Source organism: Trichophyton rubrum, assembly GCF_000151425.1.
Source record: "Trichophyton rubrum CBS 118892 genomic scaffold supercont2.1, whole genome shotgun sequence".
Lineage (NCBI taxonomy): Eukaryota > Fungi > Ascomycota > Eurotiomycetes > Onygenales > Arthrodermataceae > Trichophyton > Trichophyton rubrum.
The window spans coordinates 3,776,946-3,793,837 of NW_003456428.1; the positions used below are offsets into that span (position 1 = coordinate 3,776,946).

Here is a 16,892-nt window from a genome sequence, read left to right on the forward strand (position 1 = left end):
GGCGACTCTACCATCCCGATGAGGAAGTGTTATTACTCCCACTGTTTGAAGAGGAATCACCCATGGATTGCTGGCGAATACGCGCCCAGGCACTTCCGGAGCGTGGGGTAGGGGATGATGATAAGTCAGTGGTAGATGTGAGCTCTGGGCTTACAGGGCTTGCATCGTCATCCCAGAAACTCTTCCCCTCTGTACTAGAAGTAGAGTTGTCGCGAGCGGGAGGGTATGTCTGCTGTTGTCTCCATTCTCTCGAATAATCATTTGTGCCAGGATATGAAGATGAAGTGGAATACTCCGAAGTTTCTCCCTGTCGATAGGTCTCTCTGAGGATTTTCGAATCCCCCATGGTTGACTGGTTGCTATATCCTGCCTGTATGTCAGGCTGGTAATAGGAAGATTCAGTGGTTCCTTGCTGACCATATGTGTTCGTAGGACTGGTATCATTGGCAGCATAATATTCCGAACGTTGAGGCTGAGGGGCAGGATGCACATTGTTACGTTGGCGACGAGCCGCTGCTAATCTTTCTGCATTGTGCCGCCTAATACGAGCCATAACCTCCTTCTGGTCTAATTGTCCAACCTCCTTTAAAAGAGGAACTAATCTGGGGTCTGTGGACATACTGATTTTGGAAAATGCCTCACCGACGACCTCACCGATGGCGAGACCAACAAATCCAAATATCGGCAATATAAATGAAGCTCTTATGAGTCTGCCTTTCAGTTCACCTGGGTTCAGCTTGAGTAGAGGTCGACTCTGATTTGGAGTAAAGTGTTCGCTGGCTGACTTTTTGGAGACTGCCTCTTCTGCAGCATTTTTCGATTTTGCAATAAACGATCCTACAGCTAGGCCCGCAACCCCTCCGTAACAAGGCATGTTCTGCATAGTCGAAGCTTGCGAAACTAACGCATCCGTCTCTTCTTGGGTTGGGAACCGATTGGTGATCACGCGGATGAAGTCCAAGCGGTCTTCGATTAGGCGGCCAATGCTTCGTTGGTAGTTGGCCTCGGTCCAGTAAAATATCCGCTTGATGAGGCTAAATGGCGGCAATTCAACTCGTGTGGGATATTTGGCAAACCGAGAAAGCTGTCCGCCTTCTGAATACTCGGAGCTTGAGAAGTATGAATCGCTATCCGACGGTGGCGAGTCGTCCGAAAAGCCTGTTTGTTGCGGGTTCAACACCATGATTCTTTCACCGGAGATATATTGGCTGAATCGAGAGGTATATCTTCGGAAGTCGTGGAGAGGAGGCTGTGATATCCCGTCACAGTTGGAGTTGTTCAGCTGTTTGTTGCTCGACGTTGATATTTCCAAGTTTGTCTCGGTGTTTATTGATTCTGCTTAGTCAACAATCATGTGATACTATCTTTATCACGTGATAGCTATCACTTATGTAATGGGACGTTTTGTTACATAAGCATATTATTATTTTGTTTTTATTTTCTTGTCGTTTCTTTTTCCGGCCTTCAACCACGTCCAGATCCCAATGTTTTTGCATCCAACAAACACGGAGAAAGCAGGCGGTTGGTTCGCCTCGCGCGCCTAACCCGCAATGAAGGAGCCTGCTTGCATGCTCGCACCAAATTGCGTTGCTTGACGGAGTGCGAGCTCTGATGTTGGACAGCGCGGGGGCCAGCAATGATGGAGGAGGACCTAGTGATGTTTCTGCCACGCAGGCAGCCTTCGGTTTGTCCTGACCGCGTGACATGGACGTCGCCCCGTGAGGAGAGATGCAAGTTGAAGTACTCGCTGCCCTTGTCCTTGAGCAGTATAATAGCTCTCTTGTGTCTCTAAAAAGCCAATAAGTGATGAGTGTTATATCCTCTCAAGCAATGGAGTAGCTCTGTGGCAGGCGGCTGTCCACCCATGCTGCAGTGGACCACGCCTGGATTTTTGAGACCACCCCAGAATACAAGTCCGGTCCGAAGACAGAACTAGTTAACTAGCCAACTACCTATTGCATACCAAGCCGCTGATGTAACGCGGATATGCCCTCCAGCTGACGATGTGTAGCCAGTAATATCAAATGGCTTTGCTTCACTAGCAAGCAGCCGATTGCTACTTGGTCTGACCATCAAGTAGACCGTTCCCCCGCTCGAGGCCTCAAATTTGGGGCTTTGTGAAAGAGAACTTATAAATGGGACTGTCGTTCCAGAATGCCCGGGTCCCTTCCATGTTTCCCAAGGAGAGGGTGCATAATTTGGAGTGTCGAATGTACTCTTGAGACCTCGCCTTCTCTTGTCATTGTCTCCCTTTTAGGTTGTCACTAGCTGGAAATATACTCAGTCAACATGAGGCTCAATTTCGTGTTTCTCGCACCTTGTCTTGGGATACCTATCATCCATGGAAAACCTATTGAACAAGGGCAGAAAGAACCTGCTTGCCGAAAGACGAAAGTCGCAATCCTTTATGTTTCACTGACAATTTTTGTCATTTTATTTGCTGGTATACTTACAGAATACAGAGGTGCAGGTGTTGCTGGGATTACTACTGCGGTAGGCTCTCATTGCCTCAGTGCTACATAGTAATGAATTTTGAGGAATTAACCGAAGATACCCTGATCAATTTAGCAAACACTTGCAAACCGATCGATGACAGATTTTATCATTGTTGAATACCAAGATAGAATTGGCGGGCGTTTACATAATGTCAAGTTTGGGAAGAAGAGAGACGGATCCCCATATACCGTTGAGGCTGGTGCAAACTGGGTAGGCCCTTTATTGAGATAAACCCCAGATTATACCAGAGCAAAACTAGGTTAACTATCACTTCATATACAGGTTGAAGGGCTAGGCGGAGGCAACCGCCCGGAAAATCCGATATTCACACTGGTATGTAAAGCTTAACACAAGCAAATTACAGTTTTTTGTTGAACTGGCCTGACTAATGCTACTTCAAGGCTGAAAAATACAAACTTCAAGCCCTGTAAGTTGTTAGCAATATGACATTCCACTAAAGTTGCTTATCGCGTCCATACAGGGCGACAGACTATGACAACAAAACAACATACGATAGGACCGGCAAGAATGATTTTTCCAAGATAATAGCAAATGCAGCATCTGCTATGGAAAAGGTGGTTACTCATGCCGGGTCAATGTTAAAGAATAATATTCAAGACAAAACTGTCCGTGCGGCCCTTCGATTTATGGGATGGAATCCAGCTGCGAATAATGCACATGCACAGTTTGCAGACTGGTTCAGCAGTGACTTCGAATCTAGCTTCACTCCAGAGGAGAATTCTGCAGTTTTCTCCTCTGTTGCCGACAACGCCACTTTCAAACACTTTTCCGATGACAACCTTTTCGTCTATGACCAAAGGGGCTACAGTAAGTAACCCCCCCTATTCTTTCGGCTTTCGCTTTTGACAAGTTGGCTATTTGAAACTACTAGGTACCTTTATAAGAGGCGAGGCTGCCACATTCCTTCAGCCCAATGATCCTAGACTGCTCCTGAATACCGTTGTTCAGGTTGTCAACTACACGGACAACGGTGTGACTGTCGTAACCAACGACGGTGGCTGCATCCAAGCTGATTATGCAGTTGCAACATTTTCACTGGGAGTTTTGCAGCGTGACGTGGTACAATTCTACCCTCCATTCCCTAGCTGGAAAAAATCTGCCATCTCAAGTTTTGAGATAGGCACATATACTAAGATATTCCTTCAATTCGACAAAGCATTCTGGCCAAACAGTCAGTATCTTATGTACGCTGACCCCCGTGAGAGAGGTTACTACCCCCTTTTCCAACCGCTAGACCTTCCGGGTGCTCTCCGAGGCTCTGGAATCCTTGTAGGCACCGTTGTGGGTAAACAGGCACGCAGAGTCGAAGCCCAAACAAACCAGGAGACCCAGGATGAAATTATGAAAGTGCTTCGGATGATGTTTGGAGAAAACATCCCTGACCCAACTGCTATTTGGTATCCACGGTGGAATCAGGAGCCCTGGTACGTAGGCAGTCTTGGATTATTATAGATTATTTGCTAACTATGCACAGGGCCTATGGTTCCTACTCAAACTGGCCTCCATCAACCAGTCTGCAGGCACACCAAAATCTCCGTGCAAACGTTGGCCGACTCTTTTTTGCTGGTGAGGCGACAAGCCAGGAGTTTTACGGCTACTTGCACGGCGCTTTATTTGAAGGCCGTGCAGTAGGACAGATGCTGGCCACTTGCATTAATGATCCAGTGCGGTGTACGGATAAGTATGGGCAACCACGGTACCCGATACTCACTGGAGTCACTCCTTATGATCTATATAATGAGAAAAATGGATGGTTTGTGAGTACGATAGCTTGACACTACGTTTTAGATTAGAGGAATGTTAACAATTTTTTGTTTGGGAGTATTCAATGTTAGTTCCAGTAGCTTAGGAGGGAGGCAGGTTGACAATTTTCCGTATACACCATCAATTATGAAAAAGGCTTGAAGAAAGGCTGAGAAGCTAAGTTAAGTAAGTTACCATTTCTCTACGTACGGACGTAGATCAATCTCATGTGTGAATGCCGTTCTTGGCTGGGAATGTAGGTGCCAGTATGTTTCGGCAATCTAGTTTGATAAATTAGCACCTCGAGCAGTGCTGGCTGCAGGGAAGACTCAGTATCAGACACCTGGATACTTACAGCATCAGGGTTTAGCTTTGAATCAGGAGAGCCAAATTGGATATGGCTTGTCCGTTCAATGTCGATAACTCCATCAACAATGGCATGACAGACGTGTATGCCCTTGGGACCAAACTCTCTAGCCAATGACTGCGCCACAGCTCGCAAAGCAAACTTGCCTGACGCAAACGATGAGAATTTTGCTGACGCCTTGAGACTTGCAGTGGCACCTAATGATCTAATATCAATATGTAATGTATACTAATCAGATGTTCGGGTACCAATAGTTACCGGTAAATATCAATGTAGGAGGAAGCTCCAGCTCAGTAGCCTTTTGGAGCCGTGGGATGGCAGCCTGAGAGAAATGGAAGCCTCCCAATCTTTGATAATGAAATAGTTAGCCTAAGGTATCAATTGATAGCTATGACCACTGCTCGGGGTTAAAGGAACAGATACCCATTAGTTTTGAATCCCTGAGTGAACTCATCCTCGCTCAGCTCCAGGAAGGGCTTTACAGAAAGGCCTCCGCCAACATTGTATACAGCAGCAGCGAGCAGACTGCCAGGAAAAGCCTTGTCGATCTCCGCAAATGCACGGTTAATGCTGCTTGCATCTGATACATCTGCACTAAACCCGACGGCTTCTCCACCACCTTTAATGATATCATCGACAACTCCCTCGTAGTTCTTTGGGTTGCGAGCCAGGAGAGCTACTGGGTAGTTTTGAGAAAAGCGGCGAGCAATAGAAGCTCCCTGGTAGTGAAAGATCAGCATTATTAACACTATGAAGTGGATACATAGGGCGTGCATGGAACCCAACATACCGTCCCCGGGCCGACGCCTGCGATAACAGCCACTGTCTTTACTGCCATAGTGTTTGTTATAGGCAGCTTGACAAGATATTTGATGACGACACTTGCTAGGTGTTGTTATGGCAAGCTGAAGTTGGGGTGGCTAAGGATGCAACACGTACGTAATTGCAGTCTGTTATAGAGATATTCAAGAAATCCAACTCCTACAACCGCTGTGCTTCTTCATCTTACTGCAAAGAAGGTATGGAAAAGGCTCAGGGTTTGTGGTTAATCAGCTATGCGGAGTATTAGTGAGCACGGAATTGCCCAAAGCCTTAACTCCGGGCTTACGTCCGTGTGTAACCTATACACGGTTGAGCCCCTCACAGAGCTCTTTATTAATACCAACCCTGGGGGCATTTTTCATGACAGCAAGCCTTGCTTGACTCCATTACCAACCATGGCCGAGAGGTACTTAGCGAACCCGCAGCCTCTTTGCCATGGCTGGATGATCAGTTCACCACCTACCTGTTACTCAGTAGTTGCGGCCCGAGGGCACGGGGCGCCTTGTTTCCGTTCACTAAAACAAAAGACGCTCGCGATTTTTGATAGCTGCTGATGACGTCTCATCTTCATTGTTACCATTTATCAGAACCAGAAACTCCAGAGCTACTTTAACCATGCCGTAGATCTGTGGGTAAATGAATTCCTTAAATCAAAATGTTTACGGACTTTTTGTAACCTGCTTGGAAGTTCTGGGCCTCGGCAGTTCCAACTTTGGAATGGTGGGAAACCTTAATTCACGGATCAAAGTTAATCCATAAGCTTTAGAAGTTCCACGTGACATTATCGAAGTGGGTCCTCGATTCTTATTTGGTTTCTTCAAGTTCTGGAACGACAACAACCAACATCAACGACAGCTTCGTTTAGTTGGCGAATCCATGGGGATAGGGAGTCTTCCATCTTGCCGGAGCGTTCGTTGGCGTCCGAGACCTTGGATCAGCTCTTTATCTGGGCTTTTAATGGTGGAAGTTTTTCCCCGAAATGACTACGTCTGGTTCTGGTCTCCTACACTATGACCTAAAAGTGGTGTCCATGTTGATGGCCAATTCTCCACTGCGTCATCCACTCATGCGTTTCTCATCACTGGTCAACAGGTTCTGTCGTTAGTTGAAAGTACATAGGACATATTCACCACTGGCTGATACTATGTCCGGTTATTCTATAGGGACCATTTTGATTTGGATACATATCTTGTGGGTGATAGCCAACAAACAGATGAAGATGACTCTAATCCCCGATGAAGCCGCTGGCAGAGACGAGTGTTGGGACAGATCTTTGATCGTGTGGAGAAATATCCACTATCTACCAACTAGCTATGAGGCCTGTGAGATCACGTACCCTGTTTTTCTGCTTAATTTCTGGATAGTTAGATGTCGTGTTTTACTCATGGAGGATGGTATACTCTTGTCTCGGGCGTGGGGATGCCATGGCATTACAGAATCAATTGGTGTTATGTTTTCTTTGGAAGGATCCGGCCTGTTCCGGTTCATAGTTCGGGTGAAGTAATGGTGCGGAGTGACCCTTGTGTTGTAGGTTAACTCGACCGGCACTAGGCCAATTCACTACCGTCAAGATTTTTTGCAGTGGTTAATATGCCTGAAGGCGATCTGCTAGTGGTTGAATATGCTCCTTGTTTCGCAACCTGTGATGTAATGTTGACGTTTGTTTATATTGCTCAATCGGGGAAAAAGAGGGAAACCAACTGACAGGAAGGCTAAAGATGATGACGCATGAATAAAAGATGGAACGGTTTATTTTTATTTTTAACTGCTTTTAACTATGGGTTCTTGGGCCGAGAGTCATGCTAGTGTATGTGAAATGCGCATCTTGATGATCTAACGATCTGGTGGTGCATAGAAGAGGACACGCTAGATAACGAGCAATCCGTGCCTCAAAAAAAAAAAAAAAAAAAAAAAAGATAGATATCCAAACCAACTCGTTGAAAACAGGAACAGATTTAGGTGCTATATCTGAACAGAGGGTTACGATCACCCATCTCCTGTACCTCCTCGTGGGTCATGCCCTCGATCTTGTAGTCTTCCTTACCCTCTGCACGAGCCCTGTTGATGCGTGAATAATGGAACCACATGAAACCATAGATCAAGACGGAAAGGCCAGCGAGCGCCAGAGTGACGGCATGGCCCATGACATAGCGAGGAGCGGTATGGTGAGGGTACAAGAACGGGGTGACGATGCCGGATGTGTTTCCCAGAGTGAGCTGCAGGCCGGTAGCGAATGCACGCTTGCCGAATCGTGGAAGGTTTGTTGGCAACCAGGCGGTAGGAAGTCCGACAGCAACATAGACACCACAGGCAACGAGGAAGCAGCCAAAGTAGTGTACGCCCGAGGAGGTGTCAGAGATCAACAAGCCATATCCCAGTATGGTAACGCAGGTGAAGGCTATGGTGAAGACGGCTCTCTTCTGCCATCGATCACTGAACCAAGCAATGATGAGATATGTGATTGCACCCAGAGCATAGCATGGAATGGTCAACGCCTGCACCTGGGGCCCAGTCCAGTCTCCGAAGGCTTGGATGATGGTTGGCAAGAAGGTACTGTACCCGTATAGCACGGCGTCAGTGCCGAATTGGCCAAGGCAGAATAGATAGATGGTCCAGTCCTTTGCGCCCTCCTTGGCATCGGCAACATGGAACAGCTGCGCGGAGTCCGTCTGGCCGATCTCACGTCTTCGACGGGCTCTCCCAATCTCCTTTTCTTCTTCAGTAAGGTAGTAAGCCGTATCTGGGTCATCTGCGAGCCCAAACCATGTGGCTATTCCTATCAAGAACGACGGGATACCTTCGAGGATCATGATCCACCGCCATCCCTTGAGGCCAGCAGTGCCATCCAGAAACCCGATGGCGTAGGCTAGAAGGCCACCGCACGCACCGGCGGCGGCAGCGGCACTGAAGAGATATCCTACTCGTAGGGCGATCTCCCTTTTCCCGTAGAAGAGCGTCATGTAAGCGATCAGACCGGGGAACAGGCCAGCCTCAACAGCTCCCAGGATGAACCGGCAGACCACCATGCCGGCGAAGTTCTGGGTGACTCCCGACAGAGTGGCCACGAGACCCCATATCGTCGTTATGACTGAGATGTACCGGGAGGCAGTGAATCGTCGGATCAACAGGTTCGAGGGGACTTCGAGGAGCTGTCCTTGCTGTTAGCGGGTGGCCGTCTCTTTCCTGTCACGAACGGGATACCACTCACGCAGTATGGGATGAAGAGGATGGAGACAGCAATCTGATACTGATTTCCTTTCAGCCCCAGATCCTCCTCGAGGCCGTAGAGCCTGGCATTTCCAATGTTCACTGGAGACGTCAACTTGTCAGCTGTGGTGGCTTCTTTTTACTAGTAAAGTCGCGCGACAGACAAAAGGCAGAACAAACCTCGATCAAGGAAGCTGAACAGATACAGGCCAACGAGAAACGGGACGATGTGCCTGTCAATCTTTGCAATCAATGCTTTCTCTCTCTTCTCGTCGATGACAACGGTCTGCTCAGGCCCCGGCTTCCCCTCGAGCTCGATGACTTCGTCTGCCATTTCGAGATCTCTCTCTCTCTCTGTGCGCCGGCTTTCCGAGCTGGCTGGTTGGCTAACAACGAACTGCCTGCACCGATACGAAGGCAGGATCTGACAGGGATAGCTGTTGCTTTACGAGACGAAGAGCGATCAGAGCGAGGCTTCTGGCTAAATACCTCTCTATCAGAGCAGGTCGGGCTTTAATAGAGAAGAGACGGCTGGGCTAGGCTGGGCTGGGCTTGCACAGAAGACGAAGAAGAAGAAGAAGCTCCTGTCGTCCGTTCCGCCCAGCGGGTTAACTACTCGACGGCTACAGATGCACATAACAGCAGCTGATCTGGCATCCACGACGGAATAGAGGGCGAAAGACGGCAAAGAGGGAACTTTCCCGGAGCATTTCCGGCGCAAGTGGAGGCAAACGAGATGGGAAGAAACTTCGGTTAAGCCTGAGGGCTGCCGTGGATTCTTGCTGGAGCAGGACGCCGTCTATCACTCAGCACGGCAGGCCAACCAGAGGCGCCTCTGCTCGGGGTTAAAAATTTTTCTCTACACGGGAATGGAACAGGAACCATTCGTTTCCCGCTCGCGGCCTGCTTAGGCAGCGAAAACAAGCCTTGCCACGGCGTTCTGGTTGTTTTCTAGAAGGCGGCTCCTGGTGGTACTTGATCGGAGTCTTCCCCGGATTTCAATATCTGCGGCTCTTGGGGGCTTGAAATGAGGAGAGGATGGCGACTTTATACGGAGCACAACTACGTGATAATAACGATGGGGGATATAAGACCCCCAGGCCTGTTACACCTACCCTGCAAAGACTGACGGCGTCCCTCTAAGCCATTTGGCGGTCGGAGGAACTACGTTCAGTTCGCCTATCGCTATCGTACCTACCGCGGAGAAGATGTTCATATCGGGGAAATCCGTCAACCATAACGCTGGCTAGACCTCTACATAGCAGCAGAAGTGTGCACAACTGGAAGAGGAAGACATAGCCATCTTGTCGAGTCGACGGCGGAGAGGCTGGCCCTGAAGCAGAGTCTGTGACTGTCGTTGCCTTGAGATAAAATCTGTTCCACAACATCCCCGGAGAGATGGAAAACGACAGCTTTCCCCGGAAAGCCGAAACGCTAGCTCCTCGTGTCCCCATAACAAGAGGGGAACCGGAGGAGTTGCTGACACTAGACCAGTCTGATATAAACTACTACTTCGTACGGCGGCCGCTCCTTATAAACACTAGCTGCTTCACGGGGCCGGCCTTAAACATCAACTATCGATCTCTGGTCGAAAAATGCAAGTATATACTCTTCACGGTAAAGCGGAATAAAACGAAAGATATTGCCGTATTTGCTGATCTTTCTTCCTCATTGGCCAAGATGTTTTTTTTCTTTTAGCGTGGGATAGGACCAGAGACGGATACCCAAAGGGGATGAGAGAAGTATCTTCTCACACAGACCCTTTAGCTGGCCCCTTTTCTGTATCCCTTTCTAAAGAATCCGAGCGTGGCGAAATCAGAAAAGTATCAAGGCCCCGGCATCGCCATCGGTCTTGTTACTTGAGATGATGGCTAATGCCTTTGGGCTGGCCTCCTTGCAAGCGAAGGTTGTTTACCCAAGTACGGAACCTCCGGCCTCTAAGGGATGACTGCAGATGAGGTCTGTCTTTTTTTACAGATATCTCTTTCCAAGAGCAAGGTTTGGCAGTATCACCGGAAGGAGGTCCGGATGGTCATATTCTTTCGGAAGAGAAACTGAGAATGTCAAGGAAAGGAAACTTCTCCTGGGGGAGGACTTTCGTGCATGACGCATCATAGGCGAAGTCCTGTCAGCCTGCTGCCTGACCGAGCTGTCTTCGGAAGCATGTTCTAGTGCATCTTCCTTGCATACTCTGTGTTCGAAGCAGAGTATGGATGTACGTAAGAGGCTGCTTCGAGGCTGCAGATATTGGTAGTGATCCTGCAGACGAGCTCAGGTCGCTTAATGATCGACTCACATCCGGATCTACTGAGCAAACCATATATAACAGCCACTTATAACTGCAAAACCAGTAGATTGCAGAAGAGAAGGTCTCTCGCCAAAATTTAGCGAGCTGACAGGGTCAAAAAGGACGATATGGTCCGGTATCTCCCGCTAATTACTCTGGTCCTTACTGATAAATGAACGCAACTCGTAGTTAGAATGATAAAAAAATTCAAACGTTTTTTTTTTTTTTTTTTTTTAAAAAAAAAAAAAGAATCAAAATAAAAAACAAGACCCTATAATATGGTTGCTCACCGTGGGAAGGGGGTCTCGGGTGGTCAAAATAAAAATCTGTTCGGCTAATCCACTGATATTTGGGCTTCACTTCCCTGGTCTCGTGTTGTAGTTTTTATATCAGTCTCTCGGAGGACAGGGGCCACTCTCCCAGATTGGGAAAACTTGAGAAGCCCCGAATCTGGGAGAGTGTCTACAGCCCTGGCTGAGAGAGACGAGCCGAGAGCCTCGCTTTAGCCATCAAATTGACTACTCTTTTGTATTTCCCGGGAGGCCCGACCCTGATACGTACGCTTCCTCAATTAATGCGAGTGCGACTACACAAGAGAGTACGAGCGTTAAGCTTACCAACGAGTCTCCTCAGGCCTAGTTATCAAAATCAATCCATGCAACTCGGTCATCAATTCCATTGGCTGTCCCTCCAGGAATGATCAAAACGTTCTTTGGGCATTACTGGTGGTTATGTGCTACTCGCACTTGGTATTTGACTTCAAAACCCTGTGAGTAGCCATTCGGTCGATAACTAGTTCGTTTTCTTCCATAACAGCTAACTTATATGACTAGGAAGATGTTTGAGCCGCCTGATGATGCATATTGTGGATATTTAATGAGCTCCTGCCTCTGCTGGACCAAATTAGGTCATCTATAATCCGCTGTTGATAGGCGCAAAAGGGGAAGGAACGACTCGAGGGTGTTATGCCGTCTTCTAACTAGGAAGGCGCGTTTGCATCGCGCTTATTTCTCGACTCAGCAAGCGCGATCCCTTCTGTAAACGGCAACCGCCACAGAGCCGCAACTGGGTAGACTAGCAGGCAGTGAGTTGGTTACCTGCAAAGAGATCCTGCTTTCTTCCTGGATAACTGTCAGATGTGAACTTCCTGCTACTATTGGCGGATAAAGCCCCTCGGGACCAAACTATTGTGTTACGTCTAGACAATCATATGAATATCACAAAATTGAATATCTTTATGGGAAGTCACAAAGCGTGAATTTACCGGGAACTGGCAATGGAATACTCTTGCAGAAAATAATCGTTGGTATGAGGGAATTATCTTGCCTGCGTTTAAAAACTGTAAGGAGGCACGTCTTATGCGCGGAGAGACTGTTGATATGTCATATTTGCTGGGTATATTGCCTGGCACATCAAGTGAAGACAACAAGTACGAACCCCGGATAAGAGTTACGCAACTCGTGTTTGAATCGATGGCGAAGTCGAAGAATCCAATGCAGTGGACGATTCGTCTAAATAGCTGCTTGGCTGGCACTGACGAGGATCGTGGTATATGGAATTGTAAAACCACCGGATTCAGTGACTCTTTGACCGCCTATCAGGGAATACCTGTTCATACTGGAATTCAGCATCCCTAACCGTGGTGAGCACCTTAAACTGATTTCCTGGAAGAATGAAGGCGTGACCTTTGAGAATGCAGTTTGCAGACTCCATTGACATAATAAAAGGTAAATATCACGTTATTGTTGCAAATGACACCTCCATTGGATAACCTCTCGCAGCTCCAAGGGTGGTTGATATAAGGAATTTTGAAAAGTAAGTAGGGATCAGATCCAACGATGTGGTAGATTCCCGGGAACAGAATGCCGGGATGGTTACCGAACAGACATCCTTGAGCGGGAGAGCTCGCGTAAGTACTCTATAGCCCAGGGATATATCATTATACTTTCCATGGAGGAATATCGCAATATTTGCAACAGAGGGAATGCACTTTTAGGCTACTCACATTTGGATTGAAGACATGACTCAAAAAGTTGCATATCATCCTGCTTCCCCAAGAGAGCCAGGATTATCCCTGACGATGCACAAGACATGGGTTCAGACGATTGACTTTGCAAAGAAAGGGGCACCAGGGGCAGAAGTACCGGTACCTCACGGACAACTTTTTTGCAGCAAAAAACGAAGATGCAGGCAATCGAGGGTCCTGGTCAACTTTAGTTTTGAGGTGAGGATTTTTCTCGCCCTGCTCAACCTTTATAGCAAGGCGGACGGGACGAGTCAAGACGAGGGTGGTCTGTCCAGTCCATGAGATTCCAAGACTCTGGTTGTGGTGCAACCTGCCAGGCTGATCCTCAAAGGCTTGTTTCGACTGATCGTTAGATCCGCGATTGACGGGAAGTCGGCAGACAACTTCGCCGTGGTCTCAGATTCTCTACTGTCGACCTTGGAGGTCGTTGTGTGTTTCTGATATCAAGTTAGGACACACATCCCACGCGCGCCACAGATCAGCACCGCCCGTCTGCAAAAGACTCGATCTCAATGCAGCCTGGAAGCAAAGAAGAAGAAAAAAAAAACTGCAAGGAAGAATTCAAGTAGCGAGGCATGCGGTGCAACACCGAGATAAGCGATGGTCTTCGGTCTGTTGATCCCTGGACGGTCTCGACGGGGGGTGAGGCCTTGCTTTGGGCAGCCAGCGATAAGATCCTTGGATTACAAAAAAGGGAGATGCGAAAGACAAGGAGTCGAAGGAATTGAAGAGGCTATCTATCTGCCTTGTCCTTGTCCCTGTCTCTTCCACTCTCCCTGCCCTTGTGCGTTAAGGAGTGACTTTGGGACTTTGCTATGTTTCTTTCTCGGTAGTTAAGACGCCGTTTTTTACCATGTCGGCTCAGCAAAAATTTATCAACTTTCGTACACTCCCTCAGCTTGTCGAGACGGTGGAGCCGAACAAGCCAGCCCATCCTTGACGCAGCTTCAGCTGAATAGTTATTTGTTGTCAAACAAGCGTCTAGTTTGTTAGGACTCCTCCACCCGAAGCTATCTGGCCAGAATAACCCTAACACTACAAGTTTCCTGTGGGAGATGGATTGCTGCTCACAGGAAGTGTTAGGAGTCTACATGTTATCTATTTAACTGCCCATAACGCTTTAATTTTGTTCAAACTAATATTCCTTTTGCTAGTTATGCTATGCTTCTCACCATAATCTTCGCTGCATCTTAGACGGAGATACCCCGCGGTATCCATTTAAGGACCCCGATTCAATATCAGTTCTCACAGACCACTCCAAGGATATCATATGTCTCTTACGGAGCTCACTCTCCGACATAGACTTTTGCCCTTTGAAGTGAGGCTCGCCGGGGTAATACAGGAAATATACCGTTCGTTGCGATGGTTACTACCTAGCCCAAAAAGGCCTCAATTGCGAGACAAGGTCGGTGGCACTGCAATTATCTCAAGTACACGCAGACTCCGCATGGGTGCATGCTTCGGATCCTTCAGACTGGATCTGGCCTGTTGTTATAATACCTGGCTATAGCTGGAGAGCAAACACAGATATGTCGATTGCGACATAACTATGTACAGACTAGTTATCGGGAGATCAACATCCAGCCCGTCCGCCTTAACGGATAGTTATTCAAATAAGGGGATCGGAGCAGTTCTCTAGACTGATCCACTTACCTTCTCGCCGGAAGATATGTCGATTTGACTAGCTAACTAGTTTGGATGGTTAATTAATGGAGGTCTCATATATGTGATATGAAGTGCTGCACGTTCTAGGTCTAAGCTCTATATCAGCCATCTTATACCTAGGTACTATAGATAGCAGCGAGCCGGCCAGCCTATCAACTCATGCTCGTGCCCGCAGCCCGCTCAATCTGCGGACGGATGTATGTCTGAGAAATCTCCGGTTCACGACTTGGGCTGCATGGAGCTGCAGATACTTACATAGAGTGCTGTATGTATGTTTGATTTGATGGGCGGGAGCTAAGGTGGAGGACAGTGGTTTTTAAAGGTATTACAATGTTTATGATTTTCTATTAAAGGGCTTGTTTATGTACAAGAGAGAAAGAGAAGCGGGTTTACGGGCTAGGAGTTAGGAGTTAGGATGTCGGTAGGTAGGCAAGGGATAAGGAGGTCGGGCATGGTAGGTAGTAGAAGGCAGAGAGAGGTAGGCGGTTATACTAGGTAGGTAAATGGTAAAATAGATTAGGAAAAGTAGACATAGATAGAAGAGAAATAGAAAAGGCTTGAACGATAACAGAAGTGGTATCTCAAATCAGTCAAGGAGAAGAAGAAAAAAAATGAAGAAACTAGACAGTAGACGACAGACAGTAAAGATAGCGAGCAGTAAGGACAGGAGCAGCAGCAGCGGGAAAGCAAGACGATGTATCAAAGACAAGATTGGATCAGGCAAGGAAAGGAAACAAAGAAAAAGTAAGACAGATGATGTAGGCGGTTGACAGATAGATGGGAAGGCGTAGATATGGAAAGGGTATCTGAACCAAACAAGACCAGCCTGCCTGAAACCAGAACCAACCCCCGACCAACCCACTCCAACTGAAGCTAGAAACGACAGCAAGAATTAGACGAGTGGAAAACAGGAGAAAAAAAAAAAAAAAAAAAAAAAAACGCACATACAAAAGGAAAATGACGCAAGGAAATGAGAACGCCAGACAGACAGACCTGAAGGCAGAAGTAAGCAGTAGCAGTAAGCAGTTAAGTACTAAACAGTAGTAAGCAGAGCAGAGCAGAGCAAAGAGAATATATCCCGTTAAAACTCGCGAGCGCCAGAACCGTGTAAGTAAGTAGGTCGGTAGATAGATGATGGTGGATTATAGGCGGTTATTGGTGTTGAAAAAAAGGTATTGGGTATTGGGTATTGGGTATAGGAAGGGTATGTCTTTTATGCCTGTGGAGGCGATGAAATGTATCTTATAGCCATGCAAATCAACAAGTTAAAAACGCAACACGCAAACAGCATCCGAGAAAGAAGCAGAACGTGGTTGTAGTTTTTTTTTTTTTTTTGGTTTTTTGGTTTTTGTTCGTTTTGGTAGTTGGGATGGGGTTTTCGGTGTTTTTTGAGGCTTTTTAATTTGGGCCTTTGGGGGAGACTTTTTGGTAGGTTGGTTATGGTAAAATAATGGAGGAGAAAAAGTCCGATCCGCGTCCATGTAAATGCATCCATGCAAATGCCGTCCAGAACGCAACGCAATCCAGTAAGTAAGGGTATCTCAAAAGGAAATCCTGTAATAGTAGATGTAAATGTTGGTAAAAGCGTAGTATAAGATAGTAGTGTTGGGTAGAACTGTGGTGTGTGTGTGTGTGGTTTGGTCGTTTTGTATGGTTTTGTTTTTTTCTGTTTGTTTTTGGGTATTGTTGTTTTTGTTTACTTTGAGACCTCTCGCAGGAGTTCACCACAGTTGGCGTCGAAGCGCATGTTCCAGAGTCTGACACTGTTCATGAGCTTCTCGGTGTTCTCGAGCTCTCTGTCGCGACCGAAGATGGAGTCCACAAACTCGCATCCGGCATTACGGCCCATGGTGATGGTGGCAGGGGAGCCTCCGCGAGCGGCGTGTTCACGCTTAGCGGCCTTCCACATGAAATGCTCGCAGGCCTTGAGCAATCTCTTGAAGCGAGCCCAGAGCCGCTCGCCGGACTCGAGGAAATCTTCGACCATTTCGCGGGCCTCGGTGGATCGGATGAGCGGGGCACACTCGTCGGCACGCTTGACTTTGCCCGCGAGCTTGATGAGGAGCAGCCAGAGATCACCGGCGACGTCTGCCATGGGGGCGGTGGCGCCATGGTGGAAGGCAGTCCAGTCGTAGATCCATTTGCCCAGGGAGTTTGCGTCAAAGACCGAGCCGAGCAGCAGGATGGGGGCCTCCTTGGGGTTCCAGTTCTTGATGCTGTAGCCTGGCGGGATGTGGTGTGGATGGGCGTCTGCCTCA

General features: G+C 47.7%; 5 protein-coding genes across 5 annotated transcripts; 2 read left to right on the forward strand and 3 right to left on the reverse strand.

The window, feature by feature from the left end:
• Positions 1-7: 7 nt before the first annotated feature.
• Positions 8-1,183, reverse strand: TERG_01434 (uncharacterized protein; the record flags this gene model as incomplete). Its single annotated transcript, XM_003239401.1, has 1 exon — positions 8-1,183. One exon carries the CDS (start codon positions 1,181-1,183, stop codon positions 8-10), a length of 1,176 nt encoding a protein of 391 aa, XP_003239449.1.
• Positions 1,184-2,289: 1,106 nt separating this feature from the next.
• Positions 2,290-4,292, forward strand: TERG_01435 (uncharacterized protein; the record flags this gene model as incomplete). The annotated part of the gene is made up of 7 exons (XM_003239402.1): positions 2,290-2,493; positions 2,569-2,706; positions 2,779-2,829; positions 2,898-2,923; positions 2,978-3,324; positions 3,389-3,941; positions 3,992-4,292. The coding sequence occupies 7 exons, from the start codon at positions 2,290-2,292 to the stop codon at positions 4,290-4,292; spliced, it is 1,620 nt and encodes a 539-aa protein (XP_003239450.1).
• A 159-nt stretch (positions 4,293-4,451) lies between these two features.
• TERG_01436 (uncharacterized protein) lies at positions 4,452-5,465 on the reverse strand (the record flags this gene model as incomplete). The annotated part of the gene is made up of 5 exons (XM_003239403.1): positions 4,452-4,541; positions 4,616-4,824; positions 4,886-4,974; positions 5,051-5,346; positions 5,418-5,465. 5 exons carry the CDS (start codon positions 5,463-5,465, stop codon positions 4,452-4,454), a joined length of 732 nt encoding a protein of 243 aa, XP_003239451.1.
• Positions 5,466-7,404: 1,939 nt separating this feature from the next.
• TERG_01437 (uncharacterized protein) lies at positions 7,405-9,089 on the reverse strand (the record flags this gene model as incomplete). The annotated part of the gene is made up of 3 exons (XM_003239404.2): positions 8,837-9,089; positions 8,658-8,758; positions 7,405-8,598 (listed from the first exon to the last, which is right to left on the reverse strand). The coding sequence occupies exons 1-3, from the start codon at positions 8,988-8,990 to the stop codon at positions 7,405-7,407; spliced, it is 1,449 nt and encodes a 482-aa protein (XP_003239452.1). The 5' UTR covers positions 8,991-9,089.
• Positions 9,090-14,794: 5,705 nt separating this feature from the next.
• On the forward strand, positions 14,795-16,891 carry TERG_11716 (uncharacterized protein). Its single transcript, XM_047750786.1, has one exon. The coding sequence runs from the start codon at positions 16,380-16,382 to the stop codon at positions 16,767-16,769; it is 390 nt and encodes a 129-aa protein (XP_047605422.1). The 5' UTR covers positions 14,795-16,379; the 3' UTR covers positions 16,770-16,891.
• Position 16,892: the final 1 nt, after the last annotated feature.

What these genes read in the sequence shown, in the direction of transcription:
- TERG_11716 (XM_047750786.1), top strand. Translation starts at nt 16,380, where the DNA reads ATGTTCCAGAGTCTGACACTGTTCATGAGCTTCTCGGTGTTCTCGAGC.